Source organism: Sinohyriopsis cumingii, chromosome 9, assembly GCF_028554795.1.
Source record: "Sinohyriopsis cumingii isolate HCF-2022 chromosome 9, ASM2855479v2, whole genome shotgun sequence".
Taxonomy (NCBI): domain Eukaryota; kingdom Metazoa; phylum Mollusca; class Bivalvia; order Unionida; family Unionidae; genus Sinohyriopsis; species Sinohyriopsis cumingii.
Window position 1 is genome coordinate 13,718,666 of NC_142969.1, and position 24,440 is coordinate 13,743,105.

The following is a 24,440-nucleotide window of genomic DNA, read 5'->3' on the forward strand; positions in this document are numbered from 1 at the left end:
AAGCAAATACGGCACATCACAGATGCTACAGTGATAGACTAAAAGCAAAGAGGTCACTTCGCAGATGCTATAGTTATAAGCTACAATGCACACAAGTTCACAGCACAAATGTTAGAGTAAAAGGCTACAAAACAAGAAGGTAACACAGATGGTAGAGTGATAGGCTTCAAGAGCAAAGAGGTCACAGAACAGCTGCTAGTGTAATTGGCTACAAAGCAAAGAATGTAACAGCACAGACCCTGGAGTAGTAGGCTACAAAGCAAAGAAGGTGACTTCACAGATCCCTGGTTAGTAGGCTGCAAAGCAGGAAGGTCACAGCACAGAAGCAATAGTAATAGGCTACAAAATCAAAGAGGTCATATCACAGATCCTGGAGTGTTAGGCTACAAAAGCAAAGAGGTCACAGCATATGTGCTATAGTGATAGGCTACAAAAGCAAAGAGGTCACAGCACATGTGCTATAGTGATAGGCTACAAAAGCAAAGAGGTCACAGCACATGTGCTATAGTGATAGGCTACAAAAGCAAAGAGGTCACAGCACATGTGCTATAGTGATAGGCTACAAAAGCAAAGAGGTCACAGCCCATGTGCTACAGTGATAGGCTACAAAAGCAAAGAGGTCACAGCACATGTGTTATAGTGATAGGCTACAAAATCAAAGAGGGCATATCACAGATCCTGGAGTGATAGGCTACAAAAGCTAAGAGGTCAAATCACAGATGCTACAGTGATAGGCTATAAAACAACGAGGCCACAGCACAGATGCTACAGTGACAGGCTACAAAGAAAGATGTTACAGCACAGATGAAGACAATGAAAGCCTTAGGATCAGGTGAGCAAACAACTTAATTTCTTTAAATTATGCCGATATCATTTAGGGTCCCCTCGCAGAGATGTATTTAGATAAAGGCTTTGGGCACTCTGTGTGTGTGTGTGTGTGTGTGTGTGTGTGAGAGAGAGAGAGAGAGAGAGAGAGAGAGAGAGAGAGAGAGAGAATGAGTTGTTGAAAAATATCGATTCAGCGAATCAAAGGAAATATGAAAGTGGACCATTGATTGCATTTTATAGAACTTAGAGATGAATTGACTATTAAATAACACGTTGTAATGCGAAAATGCACAAATGAATATACGCGAGGAAAACAAAGACCAAAACAGCTAAGCATTACCTAACAGATTAAATCCAGACATACATGACAGTGTAGCAGTCTTCCGTGTTCAGATTTAAATATTGCCAATAATTTGTATAGTATTTAAACGCAAAAAGTCAGTTTTTATTCAACATGAAAAGTTCTGAAGATGCAGTCAAATGTATTTATCGATCTGCCCGAAAATCATACTAAGATATAGCGTGCATTTCCATTTTATGAAGGTCCTATGCTATAAATATGGCCTTCGCTTCTGGCCTTGATCCCCAAACATGTGACAATATGATGTAGGTGATAATTTGGATTCGAAACAAATATGACTATGCGACCAGTCGAAAACGATTGGCTACATTATCTTCAAAGATTTTGTAACAGTAGTTTGCTTTTTGCTGATATTTTGTAGTACATGTATTGTTTATGGCTAAACTACTAGACTTGTTTGTCCCGTTCAATTGACTGTGAAAAGAGAGGTGCTCATTTACAATTCGGAGAAAAAAAACTTAGGTAATACAATAAATCAGTTAGCCAATAATATTTTGTCTGATATATGTATTATGTTTGGGTGGGGAATCAAAAGGTATTGGTTAAAGTGACCGAGATTTCTTTATCATCACCCTTTTGTCGACACCCCCTACGATATAACTGGCATACTATTTGAAGACATCATCTAACCTAGTTTGTTCAAATAATAGTATAGATTCGGTCTGTGTTATCTTCTGGGATGAAGATTGCGGAAAAACAGACTTGTTCCGAGCGTCACTACCACTGTCTTTTGGAACATCATCGTTCCGATTAAAGTTGAATAACTGAGAATCGCTGAAAGAGATTCGTAGGTAATTGTAGCGATACTTCCCAGATTGGTAACCTTTCAGCAGACAGATGTACGCAGAAAGAAAGAAAAAAACCTCACAATATGAAAGGTTTAAAATTGGACTATCCAACGTTGAACACATTTAATTTTTAATGTAATTCCTGTAATTTTTTAATGAAAACGTTAAAAAAAATTACTCGTGTACAATTGTCTGAAGCTATTGTTTACATTGTTATTAGTTATGATAAGGCATCTATTCTTTGTGATGGTATTAAGTTAATTTGACGTAATAACATGCCCCGTCTCAAGCTGAGGACGGTTCAAAATGGCTGTAATTTACACCCAGGAATTTTGGTTGAGAAAGCTCCGAATTGTCGCACTGTCAATCGTAGTCCGATAAATCAGCCCCCCCCCCCCCCCCGCCGTGTTGTGGGTCTGATTTCACCTGTTGACTAAAATGTAAAATTTTGCTGCATGCAGATCTTTCCGGAACACACCTGTGTACCGTTTAGACACTTACCGGTATATGGTAACAGCCATATCTAGCGCGAAATTCAAAACGGCCACAAAACAGAGGGTTGTGTTATTCCACTTAAATTTACTAGTCGTCAAACATAGGATTTGATCCGGAAATAATATATACATATCGCCAAAAGAACACATTCAGCCGATGTAGCTCTAAAGATGCAAGAAATACCGGTAAGTGTATAAAATATACACCTATGTGTGGAGAATAGTGGCAGCAGATTGTTGCAGGTTTTAATGAGTAGGCGATATCATCCCAGAAAGCGCCAGTCATTATTATTAGGGGTATGGGAAAGATTTATCGACCTATGTCATTTGTGAATTCCTCTGTCTTTTCCATATTTGATAAAGAACATTTAGAACATTCTCTTTTTTTTTTTTTTAAAGCGAGTTGATTTTTATCCTGCATGTGACAGCTGGGGTTCCGATACAGACTGGTCCCCTATCGTACTTGTAGAATCCGGAAACCAGGCTAAAAAAAAAAAAAAAAAAAAAAAAAAAAAGAGGAAACGGAGCTACATCCTTACACCATATAAGTACTATAGGGGACCCGTCTACCGGTCTAGTTGAGGTTATTGGATTCGCATAGGAAAGAGACGAGATGATCCAAATGTCACACAATCATTCAGAACACCTTGGATCTCTTGCTCGGCACGTAGACTTGTAAAGAAAGTCATGGATTTCAGTGTTTGTGTTGTACTGCCGGCCAGTGGAACAGGGGAGAGACTTGCCAAAAAACCGCCTAAACAATACAGTTTACTGCTAGATAAACCCATAATTTTGCATACATTGTCTGCATTTCATCGGTACGACCTTTGTACGCCATCGTGGTAGTTATCTCTAAACTTAGTCGCGGTATTTACGGTCAACGTGTATTATCGGACAAACCAATAAAAAGTAGAAAACTGTTTAAACGCATAGTAACCTATAAATATATTTATCACAATTAACATCCTACCTCATCATGTTCATTATTTTAAAATACGATGATACTTGGATTAAAAAGGTGAAAAATGTATTTTGTGCTAAAATGAGTGACTTTTACAGCACTTTTGTATTCAAATAGTTAATTCCAAAACCGTATTATTGCATTCCCAGAGAGAAAAAAAAATATGCCTGACACAGCTTATGAATCAGACATGGTATAGACCAATTTTTGTTCTGTTTGACTGAATGATTACTCTGACTCATGCATTGAACTTCGTTTGATTGGTTGATAAATATATAGGGGTAAACCTGAAGGGGGTATTATCGGACGTTTGAAATACATGTAGCAGGTTATGAAGTACAATCAGCTGGTTAATATTTAAAATAAAGAAGATAAAAAAACCACTTCAACTGATATTATAGATGATTTATTTGGTATTCCCAGCAAAACTATGTTGACAACATTTGTGATTAATTAATTAAGAATAAAATGTCAATACTCTATATTAACCCTCACCACTGAGAATAAAATAAAATCTTTTCACCAGCTTATTTGTTGTTATTATTATTATTATTTAAATATTTCATTTTAAATTGTTCAGCTCTCTCATGACATGTCATCAAAACTGTTTACATAACAGTGCTAGACATCACTTTAAACTGCCACACTGCAGACATCGTAACGATATGACTGAAAAATTGTTAAAGCTACGTTAAAAATCCAAATCACACATGCACTTATTACTGCATTCAATTTAATATTCATCCGATAATACCCTGACTGGCATTATATCTTAAAAATGAGTCTATCATGGTCAGCTTCCAACATCCAACTGTTAGTCTTTTATTTTATTCTTCCATACCTTACAGAGTTTAAACCATATCTTAATTATAATCTGTTATGGGATTTCGGGACAGTTATTTTTTATTGAATTTTTGTTGTTCACCTTCATCAAAATCATAAAAAAATTTAGTCTGTAAAGTTTTGTGCTTTTGACTCGGTTAACATTTGAGCTTGTTTGAATACTATTATGAAACCTTCATCACAGTGTCAAACGTTACTCATCAAGTAGGCCTTTTTCCTCACTAATTCTTTCACTCTGCTTCTTGGCTAAGTGGTAGAAGGCACAGATCACTCATAACATCACACCACTGTCTGTGTGTGTTCGAATTTTGGCTTGACCAATATGGGTATATGCGCAAGCTTGCCAATAGCTTCCCTTGAGTTCAGGGCTCTTCCTGGATTCTTCCTCCATCAGCTATACTGGCCACTTAGTACTACAGTGTAAGACACCTCCCCTGATAATTGTGTTTGGGCACAGTCTTACTGCCTAAATAATGGCGCTGTGTAGCATGTTCTGAGATCGGCTAACATTGGGATGAGAAGTCAGATTTTCAGGAATATCTCACAACTTTGCTGCCTCTATTTATATATTTCATTAAAGCCATATTACTTTAGATGGACATTGCTTACTCTGATGTCTATTTTCAAATAAATTCAAATTCTCACACAAGCAACCTATATTTCAGTTGGCTGGAATGCAGTGGAAGCCAGGAATGTCAAAACTGGTCAAAAGGATATAAAGTATTTTTAAACAAAACAAAACTGTCTGAACACTTTCTTCAATAGTTTATTTTTATTCATTTCATTAAAGACACATACTTCAGCCTAATCAGATATTGGCATTCCTGGCTAACTGTCCTCATTATGTGGTGGATAATAAATGTAGAGAGACAGGCCTTTACTTTTCTCATATTTTTTTTTTCCATCTAAAAATGGAATACATATCAGCTTGTCATCTTCATCCCAAATGCAATGAAAGTATCATGCATTGGAGAAGGTATCAACCAAGAAATTGAAGTTGGACATTCAGTAAGACCTTAGACCACATCATATCTCCAGTCAAGACATCCTCCAAGGAGAAGAGCATTCCTGGATGACATACACTGGAAAGATTGAATGGTTTTGGTTCATGACATGAACTACATTACATCCCTCATCTGTGGCTCTTGGTGGATAATCAATGTAAGGAAGTTGGACCTTCTCAACATTTTATCCATCTAGATATGGAGCTTGGCATTTTTCTCCTAAATACATCATAAAAGAAAGCACCAAACAAGACATTGTTTAGGCAAGGAAGTTTCTTAAGCTCCTTATCCTACTCATTGTGATGTTGGATCTGTTGCAATGCCAGTTTCTTGGGTTGGAGAGCACATACACTAATTGACTTGCGGTGGTCATTGGCATGTGAATGCTTCAAGAGAAGGTTCTTCATATCAACGTTACTTACCTGATCACTTTACAGATAATCCCTCTCACCCTTCCCCACAATGCAAGCATCACGTAAAGTTTTACTCGAGTAAATATTTGTTACATCAAGGCGAAACAGTAAGCACCTGGTAAGTCAAAAGGGGAGTTAACTTGTAAGAGTTGTTTCCCTTTATATACTATTATATGGAAAGAAAGATATTTTTCATCTTTCAAGGAGGACTAGATTTGGAAAACATATTCTGCTAGAAAAATTGCTATCTGTACACTGAATAAGAACATGTGATGATATTTTACAATAATTCAGTGTAAAAAAGAACTTATTTTACTCTATAATAGCTTATAGTCTTGTCCAACTGCAAGCAACATAGGCCTTGATCTGCCATTGCATAATGCATCAGCAGATAATGGCTATGTTGTTAGTTCTACTGATTACTCCATACATGTGGTAAAGTGATAGCAGGTCTGGGTCTATGCTGTTTGCATATAGATCCAGAATTTAGTGAAATTATTTCATAGTTTTGGTAATGTAGTAATCACGTAACAAATAAATAACAAATAAAAATATGCAATGAAAATGCAAAAGGCTCCATAAATTTAGATGTCTCCAAGAGCTGCTTTTCTTTGAAAGTGGGGGGAAAAAAATGATGGACAGATTAAACAATTTTGTATTCTAGAACTGGACACTTGACAGAGGCATTTGATATGGTTGCTGTTGTCAAATCATATGTTTTCCATCTATATAATCACATTAATTTTCTGTGAATCCAACACTATATTTCATTGCAATATCAAATGATTCAAAGCTGAGTATGGTGTTAGACATGATTGAACCTTGATATGTTTCCTCGTCACCACTCATGATCTTAATGCATAATATCATACAGCTCCAGCCTGATCCATTGATCATTTTTACGCATCTGATGATTAAATTTCTTTTAGTAAGAAAATGATATGTGTGTAGTCATTCATGTCTTCGCCTTTGATCTTGGCAAGGATATGTTTAGGAAAAGTATACTTGAAATTTTGTTGTTTTGTCTGTATAAGCAATTACATGAAAGGTTATTTGTCCAACAATGATGATTTAAGTTCATACCAGTTGCTCCCTGATCTGTGAATTTGTATCTGTCCTACTGAAGTTCAGAACCTGTGGATAGTGGGAAGGTTGAGAGAGAATAAATTATTCAGGAATATCTAGAGACACTGATGCTGTAAAATTAGATTTTTGACAAATTTATATCTGTAGATCTGAAAGTATCAAACTACATGTACCCTCATTTCATCTTTTTTTTTCTTCAGAATTTCTTGGATCAGCCATATTGTGATAACAGTGTCTGCTGAGTATGATGACTTTGTTAAGGATCTTATACGAGAGAATGGCCTACACAAGGTGACTGTTACATTGGGGGCACCCACTAGGCACCGCTCAATATTTAATGGAATCAAAGCAGTGGGAACAGGTATTTACTATGTTCAACAAAACATAATTGAATACAATTTAATGTATCTAAGATCCCTGTTCTTCTCCACTTTATCAGCAGTTAAGGATTCTATGTGAAATGTGATGGGAATATGTAACTTTAAAAACTGAATGGTCACTCTTTGTAAAATATTTATTGGCAGGTATGGGTCACTACATAACAAATGGACCATATAGCAGAAGGCTTGATTGTAACAGAAAACCATTCAGCCTCTTCATCATAGATGATTCCATTCTCAAACCATTGCTCACCTACATGTAGCTAATTATAGCAGTACATTGCCATCTGGTGCCATCACTCATGGAGTTAGACAAATGAGTTTTTTTTTGTTGCATGTTTTCTGCAGTTATGAAGTCCAGCTTCTTGTCAGACTGATACCGTGGTTATTGCATAAAATTGTACTGTTTTGTCTTGCATACAGTAGCAGAACCAGTCTACTCAGTATCATTAAAATGCTTGTAAAGATTCTATTCCTGCTTTAAATGCCTGCATGACATACTTGTGATCTTCAGTTTCTTCACACCTTTACCCATCAAGTCTTGGATTTCTGAATGTGGAACTGGACATGTAAAGAGATCATGAAAAAGAGTTGACTATATGATTTTTTAACCTTGTCACATGTAAGTTTTGGTAGAGGATTCACATGTTTGTTCATATTAAAGTAAGAATGGACAAAAAGGTCATCAATTCAATTTCATTTATTGTACATTTGAATGTGATAATAGCAGGGTCATATACTTTGAATATATTTTTGTGTTGTGCTGTTTGCAGATAAAGTGCCAAAATTCTAAGGAAAACCTAATTTTGTAATCATTAATTATAATTTATTTATGTATTTTTAGTCTGTGAGAATCCTGACATTGTTGTTATACATGATGTGGTGAGGGTCTTTGCAGAGGAAGATACTGTTCAGAAAGTAGCTCTTGCTGCTAAAACATATGGGGTGAGTACACAAGTGTTGTAAATTTTTACTTCAGCAGATTTTTAATTATGATCATCAGCAGTGGGCAGGATACACAAATACAGATTTCTGACTACAGGTAAATTATATAACAGTTTATAAAAAGTAATTAAGAAAGATACAGAGAGAGGAGTATGTGTAAGTTCATATTAAGGCAGTTTCAAGTGGTTGTTTTATGTTGACATAAATTAAAAAATGCTTTGTTTAGACTAGCCAACTATTCCAGTGATTTGCCTAACTCGCCCTGAAATTTTGTAAACAATAATTTTAGAGGGATGTTTTTCACAAGAAAAAATATTTCCATTTATCAAAGCATTGATTATATCATGCCATCTTTTCTTTTAAAGATTGTTTTATACATGTCCCTTTTAAAACTATGAGTTACTTTTACCTTCATTTTAGAAAGAATTTTGAAAAGATCAAATTACATGTATTTGACAGTTCATTTTATAGAAGGTACAGTTTTCTATCATAACCATTCAATTATTAACCACATATTTTTGGATTTAATTAAATGACCAAAGTAAAAGCAAAGTTTAAGTTTGTTTTATTCCCATTATCCCATTACAGCTTAAGGTATATGTAAATTGATTTTAGTTGCTATGTCAGGAATTTGTTTTTTTACCTACTGAATGACCCAGAATTAAACTTGTGGATCCAGAAGGGGGAAACAATTTCTTGGATTTTTTTAAATAACCTTGATGATATTGATTAAAATTGATATGTATCCAGTTTTGATAATTACACATACAATACAATAATTACACATACTTGCATTGAAAGAAAACCAACAAAGAGAAGGAAAATAGAAGTATGTGTATATATACAAGTTTGTATACAACCTCTCAGGCTGCAGGAGTCACCCGTCCTTTGGTGTCAACAGTTATCTCTACTGATTCTGATGGCTTGCTGGAGAAGTCTCTGGACAGATCTAAATACATGGCCAGTGAGATGCCACAAGCATTCCAGTTCAAGATCATTAGTCAGGCATATGAAAAGGTAAATTCAGTAGCTTTAATTTCCCTTCAATCCCAAAGTCCTGATCTGGAGATCAGGAAATGGTTATGCATGTAGATGCTACTGTTTTGTCGAGTGTTGACTTTAATTATGTTTTTCATCATTGTGAACCCTAGAGTCCTGTAACTTTGTAGATGTGTTTTGATGAGTAAAACATCTTACCAAAATGTATATAGGTCAGCGACTCATATTTTGTGCATCATTAACATATTAAGTACAGGGGTGGGGGGCATTTTCTTGGGCATTGTTGTTTACAAAGCCATGCAATTTTGTATGTGGATGTATCTTGGTATATACAGAACAACCACTTAAAAAATTAGGTCATATGACATATTCTTTACAACTGATTGGTTGAATTGTATGTCAGTTTCATTAGCATTGTAAACCAGGAGTCAGGCGTCTTTATGATGCATCTTAATAATTACAACATAATATCACCAAAACTAGGTTGCTTTCCACTACTTATGTGAATTTCATCTTAATCTGATTTCATTTTTTTTAATGGTCTATTTTTAGTGAAGACGAAAACATAGTGAAATAATTTGTCTAAAACAAACAAGTTATGATTCATAAACAGCTAAAATGAATTGTATTAAAGTTAATTGAATTAGATATCACATATTGATTTCTCGCCAGTGTGGACTTTGTGCAAATAACTTTGTCTTACCTGCATATCACATAGGTTTTTCTTGCCAGTGTAATCTTCAAAACAGATTCAGTTTTTTAAAAATTGTCTTTTCATTTGTAATTTTGTTTTTAAAATATACATATCAGGGCTTTCCTTATCAGCGGGGAGCCAGGTGATTTACTGGCTACTTTTGATTTGCACCTGGCTGCTTAAAAGAAAGCCGTTTCCTGTTGGGGAGGTCCTAGTCATTCCCCTTCTACTTTGGCAATACACCCTCCAACTTTAAATTTAATGGAAGGCCCTGCATATGCTGCTGTGTGGCTGAAGACTGCCACTATGCCATGTTCTCTGAGTCTAGCAATGACAGATCTCTATTTTGAAATTCAGGCCACTGACTTTGACTTTGATTATGGGACAGAGTGTCTCCTACTGGCCATGAAGTATACAGGGACAAAAGCCAAGCTCATTTCTGGTACAGACAACCTCTGGAAAGTAAGTTTAGTATATCTTATAACATTGTGAATGAACAAACGATAGTAACATATACCAGTTATAAAAAAGAATTGGAAGCTTTAAATTTTCTTTGGTTTCTATCCCCTGGTCATTAGATTCATGACATGCTTTCTTTTTGAAAAACATTACCTGATCATTGACATGCTTTCTTTTTCAAATACATTACCTGATCATTTTGCATTAGGAGAACATTCACTACCTTGCATTTCCAGCTCTTCCTACTCCACCTGCATGACCTGACTCTCTCTTTGTTTGGTATAAGTCGTAATTGTAGTTTTAAATCGTAGGTTTGAAGCTTGAAACAAAAAGGGCTAGTCTATTTAAAATAATAAATTAGGTGTGGAACTCATAGACTGGTCAATTATTTTTATGTGGTGATGGCTGTAAACCAAGGAATTAGCTAAATATGTACATATTTTTGTTTATCTTAGCATAAAATGAAAAATTGCTTCTGATCCTAGCTCTGCATCATTGGAACTTGCATGAATAAGTTTGTTATACAGATTTAAGATTTCAGAGAAAGAATGGAATACAAATTTTGGTTTTGAGGTTTTGAATTGTGAGTCATAGTTTTGAAACATTTGTCAGAACAAGTTGTATTCTCCCAAATGACAGTTTTTTTAAGCTTTTTTGCTGCAAAGTATTTTTCACTTAACTTTTACGTTCATTTGATTTGTTTTCTCCCCTCAGGTAACATTTCCAAAGGATCTGTATGCAGCTGATGGAATGATGAAAGGTAATTTAAAACATATGGATGAACTTTTCAGGTTTTTTTCTTCAAATGATTGGATTCACAATACAAAAATCTCTTGCATTGATGCACGTTTTGCATCTGTATTCTTTGTTTAATGAGATTGTTTGGTAATAAAGAACTGTAAACCAGACTATTTTCAGAGATTTTTGCTTCTTTGCAATCAGTCAGTATTCCATGAAACAAGACATTCACGAAAATCTCTTAAACTGTTATATAATCATAAAATAATACTACAAAAATGTGTCTCAACAAGAGCACAAAAATAAAAGGCTGAAAAAACACAAAACATTCCAAAGCGTTAAAATTTTATTGCAAACGGTAATAGCTAGACATTATTTTATTGCTTTGTCTGGTGAGGTCTAGGTGAGTATTCATCATTCTTATGTCAGTTGAGGTTCATGTGAGTGTTATTCATTCCTTTGTTGAGGTCCATGTGAATATTCTTGAGTAATTAGGCATTATTCCTATCTCTGTTGATGTCTGAGTGAGTATTGATCATTCCTATGTCAGTTGAGGTCCTTGTAAGTACTCATTGACTAGACAGTATTCTTTTCCTAAGTCTGTTGTTATCCATTTGAATGTTTATGAATGGTTGGATGGTAGTTTGTTCTTATGTCTGTTGAGATCTGTGTGAGTATTCATCAATGATTGGACAGTATTTTGTTCCTATGCCTGTTGGGGTCTTTGTGAGTATTCAGCAAAGATTAGACAGTGTTTTGTTCCTTTGTTGAGGTTTGTGTGATTATTCATCAATGATTGGACAGTATTTTGTTCCTATATCTGTTGAGGTATGTGTGAGTATTCATCAATGATTAGACAGTATTTTGTTTGTATATCTGTTGAGGTCTCTGTGAGTATTCAGCAAATGATAGTATTTTGTTCCTATGTCTGTTGATGTTTTTGTGAGAATTCGGCAATGATAAGACAGTATTTTGTTCCTATGTCTGTTGATGTTTTTGTGAGAATTCGGCAATGATAAGACAGTATTTTGTTCCTATGTCTGTTGATGTTTTTGTGAGAATTCGGCAATGATAAGACAGTATTTTGTTCCTATGTCTGTTGATGTTTTTGTGAGAATTCGGCAATGATAAGACAGTATTTTGTTCCTATGTCTGTTGATGTTTTTATGAGAATTCGGCAATGATAAGACAGTATTTTGTTCCTGTGTTAGTTGAGGTCAATGTGAGTATTCATCATTGATAGAAATTCATTGTAACAATAATTTGTATTGAGGGACGACTGCAGCTAATGTTGTAAAATTAAACAAGATAAATATGTAAGAGTTTGCCAAAAATTTTATCAACATATCTTGAGCTAGAAATTTTGAGTGCAAGCTTTAATTAATCTAAAAGATAAATTATTTGATTTCATGAAAATTGGAATTGAAATGTTGAAAAGATGGAGATAAGATATTTTATTGGTTAAAGTACATGATGTCTGACTGGGTTCTATCGTAGACTGGGTTCTATCGTAACTGCTCATTCAGACATTAGCCCATGTTGTCCTGATGCTGCTAGGTAACCAGTGATACATTGCTGGGTCATTTGATTGGGTCAGCAAGCCATAGGAATGAAAATTGTACCATAGTAGGTTGACAGATTAATCAGTCGGTAGGTCTTTTGCCAGTGATTTACTACTTTATGAGAGAAAGAAAGAGTATGGGAGAGAGATCTTTAAGTATTTGATGTAAATATTGTTTTGTATATTCAGTCTAAACTTTTTTCCATCGTATTTCAGAGAAACTGTTGACAGTATGTGTACAATGTGAAGGAGATGCATCTGTGAGAAATAAGATTGAAGAAAAATGTAGAACCAAAAATTTGAAGGTCAGTTGAAATATTATAAACTGGAACTATTTAGAAATTGGTATTCAACGTAATGTAAATTTAATTATACGCTCCCAAACAAGTACAGTTTTTTTACAAGATGTATCCTTTAAGTCAATATTCCGTATAAAAAATGCATCAGGGTTGGAAAGGAGGTGTCTGATGCTCATTATAAAATGGTGTACAATTTGAGGAACAGGCATATTATTGTCATATTATCCATTCTCTGATTTATGTACAATCTGTGTTAACTACCAAACAGTTTCTGTACAAAACTGGGTTAGTTACCAGACTGTTTTTGTACAAAACTGGATTAACTACCAGTTTCTGTTCCGGTGGGTTAACTACCAGGTAGTTTTTGTACAAACTGGGTTAACTACCAGGCAGTTTGCTAGCACAATAATGATTTTTAAATGTCAGGAGAAGTTGATCATAGGTATGTGTCCCCAGAACAACTTCAACCCATGGACATCATTTTGCCTTGCTTTTTGACTGAGGTACATCAGTTTAGCTTGCATTCTGACCCTAGTAGATCATTTTGGCTTGCATTCTGACCCAAGTAGATCATTTTGGCTTGCATTCTGACCCTATTAGGTCATTTTGGCTTGCTTTCTGACCCTAGTAGATCATTTTGGCTTCCTCTTGATACTAATAAATCATTTTAAATGGAATAAACCTATTTAAGCATGTGTAGTTTTGAGAATTTGAGTTCTCCTAACATCAGTGGCTCAGTTTTGAACTTTTATTTTATTTGATGATTTTATTGAATTTTAATCATGCCCCAGACCACAATTTTATGCAGTTTTTCAAATGTCTGTTCAAGTTGAGATTTTGATGCTATGCTGATACAGTTCCAACAATATCAGGATTTTTATCAGCGGTAAAAGTAGTAGAAACTATAAAGGCTGATCCGTACATTTTAAATTTTGAACACTGGAAAATCTTTTTATTATATGACTTGAGAAATTCCTCATATTTTGTCAGATAAGACTTTTTCCAAAGAATTTGAGGTGTTTGACACTAATGTAATCCTTGATGTGTACTGAATGTTAAGTAGTCTTTGTTTCAAATTAAGAAATACAAATTGGTTAAAAATACTGAAACTGGTCCAGTTAGTCATGTGAAGGCATCATTTTACATTAACAAGGTCACTTATAATCTAAATGTTGGGATTTCCTTTTTTGTTCCTTCATTACTTCTACTTTATGTATTTGAAACTGGATACATTTTTCTTAGGAAGATTGTATTATCATCCAGTAAAGCTAATTAGATTGAATGAAATTCAGAATCAAGAAATTCATAAATATTTCATTGAAAATAACTAAGAACAAGGAAAATCGTTAAAAGCTAATTTTATTTTAAAATTCTTTCTTTTATTTTTGTTCTAATTAAAATCTGAAAAATAAGTAATCAAAACTAAAGTTATAACAGCATCATTACAAATGACACAATTCAATAATAAATTCCATTATAATTAGGTTTTAAAAGATATGATAAGAAAATAAGTTGGAACAGAGGGTGAGATAAATGGATAGATATCATCTATGCTCATTTGTAAGTCAAACTGCAAATAACATAGACCCAGATGTACCATTACATAATATTTAAGCACAGCAACATTAGTGTTGTTTATTATTTTGATGTGTCCTAACTTAGTACATTAACCCAGGTCAGCTTTTGCATTATGCACTGGATCTGTGCCATTTGCGGTTGTAGAAGACTTAAAGCGAGTATATGGCATAGTTAAATAGAAAATTATTTTTTATTTTTGAAAAAAATATCTAAAAAGTCCTATGTTTATATTCAGGTTTGTGCAGACTTGGAATATACAGCTGTGAATAATGTGTTCTGCTATGCTGCCTTAGACAAGAACAAAATATGTGTTGTTCAGGAGAATACACAAATTGTTCTCTCTGTGAGCAAGTCCTCTTCCAGTGTTCCTTTGATCAAGCCAGTCAGTGTTCACGTGTTCAGAGACTCTTGTGTGTCCATGAAACAGTACTGTGATCTTGTCAAGACCTTTCATGCTGTTGCCAGAAAATTTGGAAAAGACAATATCCTGATGTATGGAATACTAGATCAGGTTAGATTTCAGCACATTAGTTCTTTTATGATGATGGTATCAGCTGTACAGGTCAACTGCAATAAAGGGCTGTTCCAGTTAAATCTGCTAGGAAGTGTGGGGAACATCACATTATTTGAGGGGTACCACCAGTTGAAACAGAAACATAACATATGCAGAAAACCGTGGGTGTTGGTTTAGCACTGGATTTTTTCTCAGCCAGAAAATGTCATTTGTATCTCTTAGCCATTTATTTTCATCACATTGTGTGACCAGTGGCCTTCAGGTTAATTGAGTGCCTTAGCCTTCATATAGGGAATCCAACTTATGGTATAGGCTGGACACTCATGTATGTGCTCTTTTCTTCCTGTTAGCTGCTCTGGTAATATTAATTTGGTTGGGAATGCATTTGATGGAGAAAGTAAATTTGTCAAAAATTGTGTTTCTCCAAAATTACTGAACCATCCTTAAGTCCTCCCTTATCCCCTGGTGAATGGAAGCATCCTTGTCCTAAGCATATACAGTTACATGTTTGGTTGATGGGTATCTTTCTAATTGGGGTAATGGACATGAGCCTGTATCCTTTATCCATAGACCAGATTGACACAGTTGGAGTGATCACATAAGTAAAGAAAAATTAGTTTTGGAATGTTTCATATGATATTTTATTTTCCCATTATCTTTAATATGAGATTTATTAATATTTTATCTATATTTTTCAGGCATGTAATGAAGTTGACAGTCTGTCAGAAATGGTAGCCACAATTTTATGGGAAAGAAATGAAGCTCTTAATGGACAAGTTTTTCTCATTGCTGCGTGACTTTTTGCCCATGTTAAGTGGGAAAAAATTTTGTAGTCGTTTTGCTGAATTACCTAATATTGAGCCAGTTGTCATATTAAAATTAGAAACAGAATCTACCTACAACATGTACATTGTGATGATGCCAGCAGTGTGCAATCGGTTTTTTTTCGTGCAGTGTGCAATTTTGAATTTATTTGTACAGCAGTATATGACTTATTTTAAGGTACATGGAAACAATTTTTTAAACTTTTTAAATCTTAAAGTTTTTGTTGGCATTTATGTCCTCAGACAGTTATTTAATTTAAATCTGATATTCTGTTTTTTATCTTTTTGTAATATCATTCTACCAAGTCAAATGATTATACACTGTGTCAGCATTACGCGATAACATCACTTCTGGTCATGCACTTCTTAATGAAATACATTGGAAAAAAAATCTTTTTTCCATAAACACACAGTAAATTCATGATACCTTAACTATCCAGGAGACCAAACCAGTTAGGTTTTTTTTGGCTTCTAATCATTTAATCTGATATAATATTCTTTTGGGGTTCACATTTGCTAAAGCCATCCTGGTGTCTGTGTAACATGTTATGTAAGTAAAGAGATTCAGGTGTATTACAACTATCACATAAAATTATGTTATTTACCATTTTTAAAGTTGAGAATAGTATGCCTAAAACAAAACAAACAAAATTTATTATTGGATAATTTAAAGAAATTTTTTCATGCGATTATCAACAAATATTTCATACAGAATTGCATGGCTATTGTTTTATTCCTCTTTACAGGAGTTATCTGTTTTGCTTGAAACCATTCAACTATATTTTTAATTTTAGTTTTTGAGAGATATTGTTAATTTAATTGTCTTATTTCTTACCTGACTATCCAGCTCCTTGTTTACATCTAATTAGAAAATACAGTGTTGACAAATACTGATTGGTCCTTGCCCAGTCCTGGAAATTACCTACCTGTCAATGCAGTGGGAGTTGAAAGTTTGAGTGATCCATCAATACATGAAAACGTGATCACACGTTCATGGTAAAATTCTTAAAAAACTCGAAAAATTATTAGAAAGATCTCAATCTTTTTTTTCAATTTTAGGTCTAAACTTTACTTTTGAACTTTGGAAGATAAATAAATTTAAAATATTTTTTTAAAAAATCTATATATTTTAGAAATTATCTATTTTGGTCATATATCAAAACAAAAGTCAAAAACTTGTGATATTTTAAATCATTATGTTCTCTATCTTGGAGATGTCAATGTTTTTTCAAGGAATTCATATAGTAGCATTTACACTTGTTTATAAACTGGATCCATCTGCAAACTGCATAGACCCAGATTGCTTTTTTGGGACTAATCTGTGTAACAAACATAGACCTTGATCTGCAGGCACATTATATGATGGCAGATCAGTGTCTATGTTGTTTGCAGTTGGGCCCAACTTAGGAAGCAAATCTGTACAGTATCCCTGTACTTTCTACCACTATGGGATTTGTTCCCAGTAATATATATATTTACTTATTGCCTTTTATTTCATATATATACACACACACACACATCATTCATGCATTCACACACACACACCACTGTCATTACACACATACTCATACACAATCTTGCAAACGTGCATATATACACACACACACCAGTGTGATTACACACATACTCATACACTCTTATTGCATACATGTGCATATACACACACATGCCTTGCACACATACACACATGCACTAATGTGATTACATTCATACACACTCTTATTGCATACATGTGCATATAAACACGCACACCATGCACACACACACACACACACACACACACACACCAGTGTAATTACATACTCAAACACATTCTTATTTCATACATGTGCACATACAAGCACACATGCCATACATGCACACACACCAGTATGATTACACATACTCATACACACTTATTGCATACATCTACACATGCTCACACACACTCATCATGCATGCACACACACACACATATCAATGTGATTACACACACACTTGTATCCATTTGCACATACACATGCTCAAAAACACACATACATGTACATGCATACACATGTTCATACACATGCTCTCTCCAGCTCTCATGTGCACACTTGCTTGCATGTGAACATACACACAGATTTCATTTCTCTGACTTTTACTTCTCCATCTTATAAGAAATACAGAAAATAAACTTTAAACAAAACTAGTTTAACAATGCTGCAGTGATTTCTCGTCTTAATATGGTTCACAGCAACCATAGCATATCTTATAGCCATGGTCACATTTTATGGGGTAAATGTTTGGTATTGGTACCTGGCAACCATAGAATATCTTATAGCCATGGTCACATTTTATGGGGTAAATGTTTGGTATTGGTTTCTGACAACCATAGAATATCTTATCGCCATCACCACATTTTATGGGGTAAATGTTTGGTATTGGTTCCTGGCAACCATAGAATATCTTATAGCATTGGTAACATTTTATGGGGTAAATTTTTGGTATTGGTTCCTGGCAACCATAGAATATCTTATAGCCATGGTCACATTTTATGGGGTAAATGTTTGGTATTGGTTCCTGGCAACCATAGAATATCTTATAGCCATCGCCACATTTTATGGGGTAAATGTTTGGTATTGGTTCCTGGCAACCATAGAATATCTTATAGCATTGGTAACATTTTATGGGGTAAATTTTTGGTATTGGTTCCTGGCAACCAAAGAATATCTTATAGCCATTGCTACATTTTATGGGGTAAATGTTTGGCATCAGTCCTAGCATCCTTTGACCTTTCCCACCACATGTTGGATAGTTTGATATTTAATGTTGGGCTGTGAGGTCAGAGCACATTGCCTATTGAAAAGTTAGAATTCACCAAAAAGTGTGTGTTGGCATAGGATAGTTGCTTACTACCAGGACTAGCAAACTTGAATGACTTTACATTAAGTCCTACCTGTTGGAAATTGATCAGAAGATGATTTATGTTTTCAGAAACTGTGAGTTATGTCTTTATTTTTTGACATGGGAAAATACGGCATCGATGAAATTCGACCAGGTACTCATTGCATTGCTTGTCAAATGACTACCCAAATCTCATTGCTTACATGTCCATGACATCTGAAGTTTGATCAAAACATCACTTGGCCATTTCCGTCAAGTTGGGAAATAAATAACTTGACAGAAAATCCAGAGGATTGATCAGAGGGTCCAACAATCATGATACCGACAAAAACTTCTTTCCAATGTTGTACAAAATGGTTGAAAATATGAAATGAAATCATGTGATGTTTGTGAAAAATATAATGAAAGAACACATAATTTTCAACATATTTGTTCCATTTTTGAAATGAATATATTGAAAATTATGTGTTCTTTCATTATTTGTTTTCACAAACATCACATGAATTTCATTTCATATTTTCAAGTTTTTGTACAACAACATTGGAAAGGGTTTTTGTTTTTTATCACATGACTGTTGGACCTCCGATGTCATGGACATACTGGCATATAGATTTGGGTAGTCATGCGACTAGCAATGCAAAATGGGGAGTACCAAATCAAATTTCATAGACGCTGCAGGTTTGTCTCATCTGTCAGTTAATTATAGACATAACAAATTTTATAGTCACATTTTCTGAGAAGATATATCACCCTCTGATGATTTATGTTCACAAATTGTGAGTTATGTCTTTTTTTTTTTGACAGAGGGATGAAAATACGGCATCGATGAAATTTGACCAGGTACTCATTGCATGCTTGTCACATGACTACCCAAATCTCATTGCTTACATGTCCATGACATCTGAAGTTTGATCAAAACATCACTTGGCCATTTCCGTCAAGTTGGGAAATAAATAACTTGACGGAAAATCCAGAGGATTGATCAGAGGGTCCAACAATCATATGATACCAACAGAAACTTCTTTCCAATGTTGTACAAAATGGTTGAAAATATGAAATGAAATCATGTGATATTTGTGACAAAAATAATGAAAGGACACATAATTTTCAATATATTTGTTTCATTTTTTAAATAAATCTATTGAAAATTATGTGTTCTTTCATATTTTTTCTCTCACAAACATCACATGAATTTCATTTCATATTTTTAAGTTTTTGTACAACATTGGAAAGGGTATTTGTTTTTTATCACATGACTGTTGGACCTCCGATTGTCATGGACATACTGGCATTTAGATTTGGGTAGTCATGCGACTAGCATTGCAAAATGGGGAGTGCCAAATCAAATTTCATTGATGCTGCAGGTTTGTCTCATCTGTCAGTTAATTATAGACATAACAAATTTTATGGTCACATTTTCTGAGAAGATATATCATCCTCCGATGATTTATGTTCACAGAAATTGTGAGATATGTCTTTATTTTTTTGACAGATGGGATGAAAATATGGCATCAATGAAATTTGACCAGGTACTCATTGCATGCTTGTCACATGACTACCCAAATCTCATTGCTTACATGTCCATGACATCTGAAGTTTGATCAAAACATCACTTGGCCATTTCCGTCAAGTTGGGAAATAAATAACTTGATGGAAAATCCAGAGGATTGATCAGAGGGTCCAACAATCATATGATACCAACAAAAACTTCTTTCCAATGTTGTACAAAATGATTGAAAATATGAATTGAAATCATGTGCTGTTTGTGACAAAAATAATGAAAGGACACATAATTTTCAACATATTTGTTCCATTTTTGAAATAAATTTATTGAAAATTATGTGTTCTTTCGTATTTGTTCTCACAAACATCACATGAATTTCATTTCATATTTTCAAGTTTTTGTACAACAACATTGGAAAGGGATTTTGTTTTTTATCACATGACTGTTGGACCTCCGATGTCATGGACATACTGGCATATAGATTTGGGTAGTCATGTGACTAGCAATGCAGAAAGTGGGATTACAGATCAAATTTCATTGACGCTGCAGGTTTGTCTCATCTGTCAGTTGTATAGTCACATTTTCTGAGAAGATATATCCCCCTCTGATCGATTTCATGTGTAAGACTCGATGTAAGGTTATTTTAAGTTGGTTGTGCCAGTAGTAAGTGGCTATCTTATGTTGACACTGTGTTTCAGTGAATTCCAGCTGTTTGATGGGAAATGCGTTTAGACCTCACACCCATCCAGACCTGTAAGAATTTAAAAGATGGAGTGTAAAAGATTAGATGAAACGCATTCGTTTTGTATAAGAATGGTTGTATGGTAATGTGGTAGAAAGTACAGAAAGAAAATAGTGACTCTAAAAGTGCATTACAGATGGTGCTTTTGGGGCAAGGACTAATACAGTACTCACTCATACTAAAAAAATATGATATATAGGGTACATCACTATCTAAAGACAAGTACCTGTTCTGTAGATGTACCTAAAAATGAATTTGAATCTTGAAGGAAGATAATTCACAAGTTTCCAACCTGAAATGAAGTGCTAATCGGCTTACCTGTAATACTATGCTCGATATTTATGTTACTTACCTTAGCTTTACACTTTTGAACCAATAGAATTTCTTTTGTAAGAAAGCAATGTCCAACACTTACTGTCTTTAGCATCAGAAAATCTTTATTTTGTTGATATTTTTTATTTCATTCTGAACTTTTGTCCTTTTAGTGTCAGAGTAGATCTTTACTGAAAAATGCATTTATTTTTTGTAACATGATATCAGTTTTAATAAAACCTTAAAAATCCATCTTTGTGTTACTGATCATCATTTATTTATTTTTAATTTAAAACAAGTTTATAGGCATTTGTCTGCACGCAAAACAAATTTCTTTATAAATATAACACCGTACAATGTGGATAGGATTAATAAACATCCATCACATCTGTACAATATACCTGTCATTAGTACTGTATAAAAGACACCTATCCATTAGTAATACACTGAAGGAATTGGCAATATATTCCATGTCACAATTAAAAATGTCAAATTGTTTCATGGCCCAATTGGATATCAGTTCAAGTGAGCTTAAGGTATGACTGCGTCTTGTGTCCATCTTTCATCCATCGTCAGTTTTTTGTTACTCTGGAGTCAATATTTCTGACCTGATATTGATAAAACTTAGAACATGAGTGTGTACAAATAGGTGACTGTTCATATAATATTTCTAAGGCCACAAACAGGTGGCATATGAGTAAAGATACAACATTTAAGGTGGCATATGAGTAAAGATACAACATTTAAGGTGGCATATGAGTAAAGATACAACATTTAAGGTGGCATATGAGTAAAGATACAACATTTAAGGTGGCATATGAGTAAAGATACAACATTTAAGGTGGCATAGGAATAAAGATACAATATTTAAGCAGCATATTAGTAAAGATATGACATGGCATAGATTGTATTAGAGACATCAGGGATAGTTGCAGTGAAGAACATTTGATCCATAACACACAGAGAAAGAAAATACTTTTTCTGTTTTGGAGTCTACAATAATCATACAAATAAGAAATAAGACATTCATGGGCACAGTAAATTTATTAAATAAATAAACAGTTTGAAATTACAGAATTAATGTTTGAAACTATGTCGTATTCTAGTATCTGATATTAAATGAGTTAAGTCATGAGCGAGATCAACGCATATGGTTGCTTTTGTGATCTTGCATCTGATTGACTGAGATTGTTATGTCTCTGAAAGCCATGTTTCTGATTTAGTTTTGATAAAGCTTTGAACTTAGGCATGTATCTTAATTGGATGGGCTTCATTAAGTTAGACCTTTGCATATTAATGAGGTAATTATGCATATGATTGACTGAGATTGTTATGCCTCTGAAAGCTATGTTTCTATTTTAGTTTTGATAAAGCTTTGAACATAGGCTTGTATCATAATTGGATGGGCTTAACTAAGCGACACCTTTGCATATTAATGAGGTAATCATGCATCTGATTGACTGAGCTTGGTACCACTCCAGAGATGGTTTTTTTCATATATATTATTTTCTTCAACTTGAACCATAGATTTTTATCATCAAGATCCCCAATGAGTTTTGTCACGAGTGAGAACTTGGTATATTAATGAGGTGATCATTCCCATGATTTGCTGAGCTTCTTACCTCTCAAGGGGATCCATGGTGGCTCAGTTGGTAGAGCGTTGTAATCCAAGGGTGCCAGTTCGAACCAGCCTGTATTGTCTGCCTTGGTGTGTCCTTCGGGAAAAGCTCCCAATTCCTTGGCATGATATAGCCAATAATGTTAAAAGTGCTGTTATAACAAACCCACACCCAAATTTTACCACTTAAGAGACATGTGATCAGGTTTCAAAAATGTAATTCTAAAGAATAAGACAAAACAATCATTGCATCACTTGCTATCTGCAGAGCAGACAAAGAATCCAAAAAGCAGATTCAAAGTATGCAAAGTATGCAAAATTTGCAGCAGCTGCATCAGAAGTTCATGGTGTGAAAATGAAGAAAAAAGAAAATGAAAATGGCAGAACCAAAGAAAGTGGAAATGTTATATATGAAATCAGACTCCAGATTATTCAACTGTGGTAAATGTGGCAAATTACATGCAAAAGGTAGGTGTCCAGCCTATGAAAAAACTTGCTACAGGTGTCAAAAACAGCATCATTATCTGAAATTATACAAGATAAAATGGGTTCATGGTATGCAAGAATACTCAAAGAGGAAAAAACATCTTTTGTAGGAACTGTAACGAAGACAAACACATCTGAGATGAACATGGATAGTGAAATTGAGTGCTATGTGCACATGATCATGTCAAATATACAGACTGCAGATACACAGTTAGAAGCAATAAAGAATGGAACTAAATGTGTTAATAAAATGACCAAATTACGAGAAATGATTCAAAAGTGATGGCCAAATGATGAACATCTCATACCTTTTGAAATCATAAATTGTTGGAACTGCAGAGATGAACTTTCAGAAATGGATGGATTAGTTCTAAATGGAGAGAATATTGTAATACCAGATGCTCTTCAGAAAGAAATGCTAAAAAAGTCATACAAAAGTCATATGGGCATTGAGAAGACAAAGCAAAGAGCAAGAGACATTATGTATTGGCCTGGGATGAATGCACCAACTGCAGACACAGTATTGAATTGTTCTACTTGCCAGGAATATAGAAAGTCAAATCAAAAAGAACCATTGTTGTCTACACAACCTACTGCACCATGGGAAATGGTTGGAACAGATTTATTTATGTGGAAAAATTACAACTATGTCTTGATAGTAGACTATTGCTCCAGATATTTTGAAGCTGCTTTGTTCGAAAATACACGAGCAAGCACAGTAAGCACACACACAAATTCAGTTTTTGCAAGACATGGAATACCACGAGAAGTAAGGAGTGATAATGGACCACAGTTCTCAAAAGAATGTGGTCAGTTTGCAAAATCCTGGGGATTCAAACACACTATATCAAGTCCCAAGTATCCACAGTCTAATGGTTTAGCAGAAAAAAACATTCAAACTGTCAAAGGAATTCTCAATAAGGCAAAGAGAGATGGAAAAGATCCATATTTATTGATATTGGATTATCGAAATACACCAGTTGATGATATAGGATATCTGGCACAAATACTGACGAGTCGAAGACTTCGATCGACTTTACCTACTACCAACATACAGCTACACCCGCAAGTTATAAAAGAGAGTGACCTAAAGTGGAAACTGGGTGAAAAGAAAAATCAGCAAAAGAAACAGTATGACAGAACA

General features: G+C 34.4%; 1 protein-coding gene and 1 long non-coding RNA gene across 2 annotated transcripts; one reads left to right on the forward strand and one right to left on the reverse strand.

Annotated features, from left to right (window-relative positions):
* The first annotated feature begins 2,782 nt into the window (after window positions 1-2,782).
* Window positions 2,783-21,442, forward strand: LOC149791296 (D-ribitol-5-phosphate cytidylyltransferase-like). Its single transcript, XM_089969823.1, has 9 exons — window positions 2,783-3,289; window positions 6,979-7,139; window positions 8,003-8,103; window positions 8,971-9,120; window positions 10,154-10,258; window positions 10,970-11,015; window positions 12,771-12,859; window positions 14,667-14,942; window positions 15,644-21,442. The coding sequence occupies exons 1-9, from the start codon at window positions 3,159-3,161 to the stop codon at window positions 15,740-15,742; spliced, it is 1,158 nt and encodes a 385-aa protein (XP_089825949.1). The 5' UTR covers window positions 2,783-3,158; the 3' UTR covers window positions 15,743-21,442.
* Window positions 7,417-22,879, reverse strand: LOC149791297 (uncharacterized). Its single transcript, XR_016423340.1, has 3 exons — window positions 22,815-22,879; window positions 8,964-9,052; window positions 7,417-7,719 (listed from the first exon to the last, which is right to left on the reverse strand). It is a non-coding gene; the product is annotated as an uncharacterized LOC149791297 (long non-coding RNA).
* Window positions 22,880-24,440: the final 1,561 nt, after the last annotated feature.

Excerpts from the sequence above, each read along its gene's own strand:
- LOC149791296 (XM_089969823.1), top strand. The coding sequence starts at position 3,159 with ATGGATTTCAGTGTTTGTGTTGTACTGCCGGCCAGTGGAACAGGGGAG. Across the intron at positions 11,016-12,770 it reads AGCTGATGGAATGATGAAAG|AGAAACTGTTGACAGTATGT; the intron begins GTAATTTAAAAC and ends ATCGTATTTCAG. Across the intron at positions 12,860-14,666 it reads GTAGAACCAAAAATTTGAAG|GTTTGTGCAGACTTGGAATA; the intron begins GTCAGTTGAAAT and ends GTTTATATTCAG.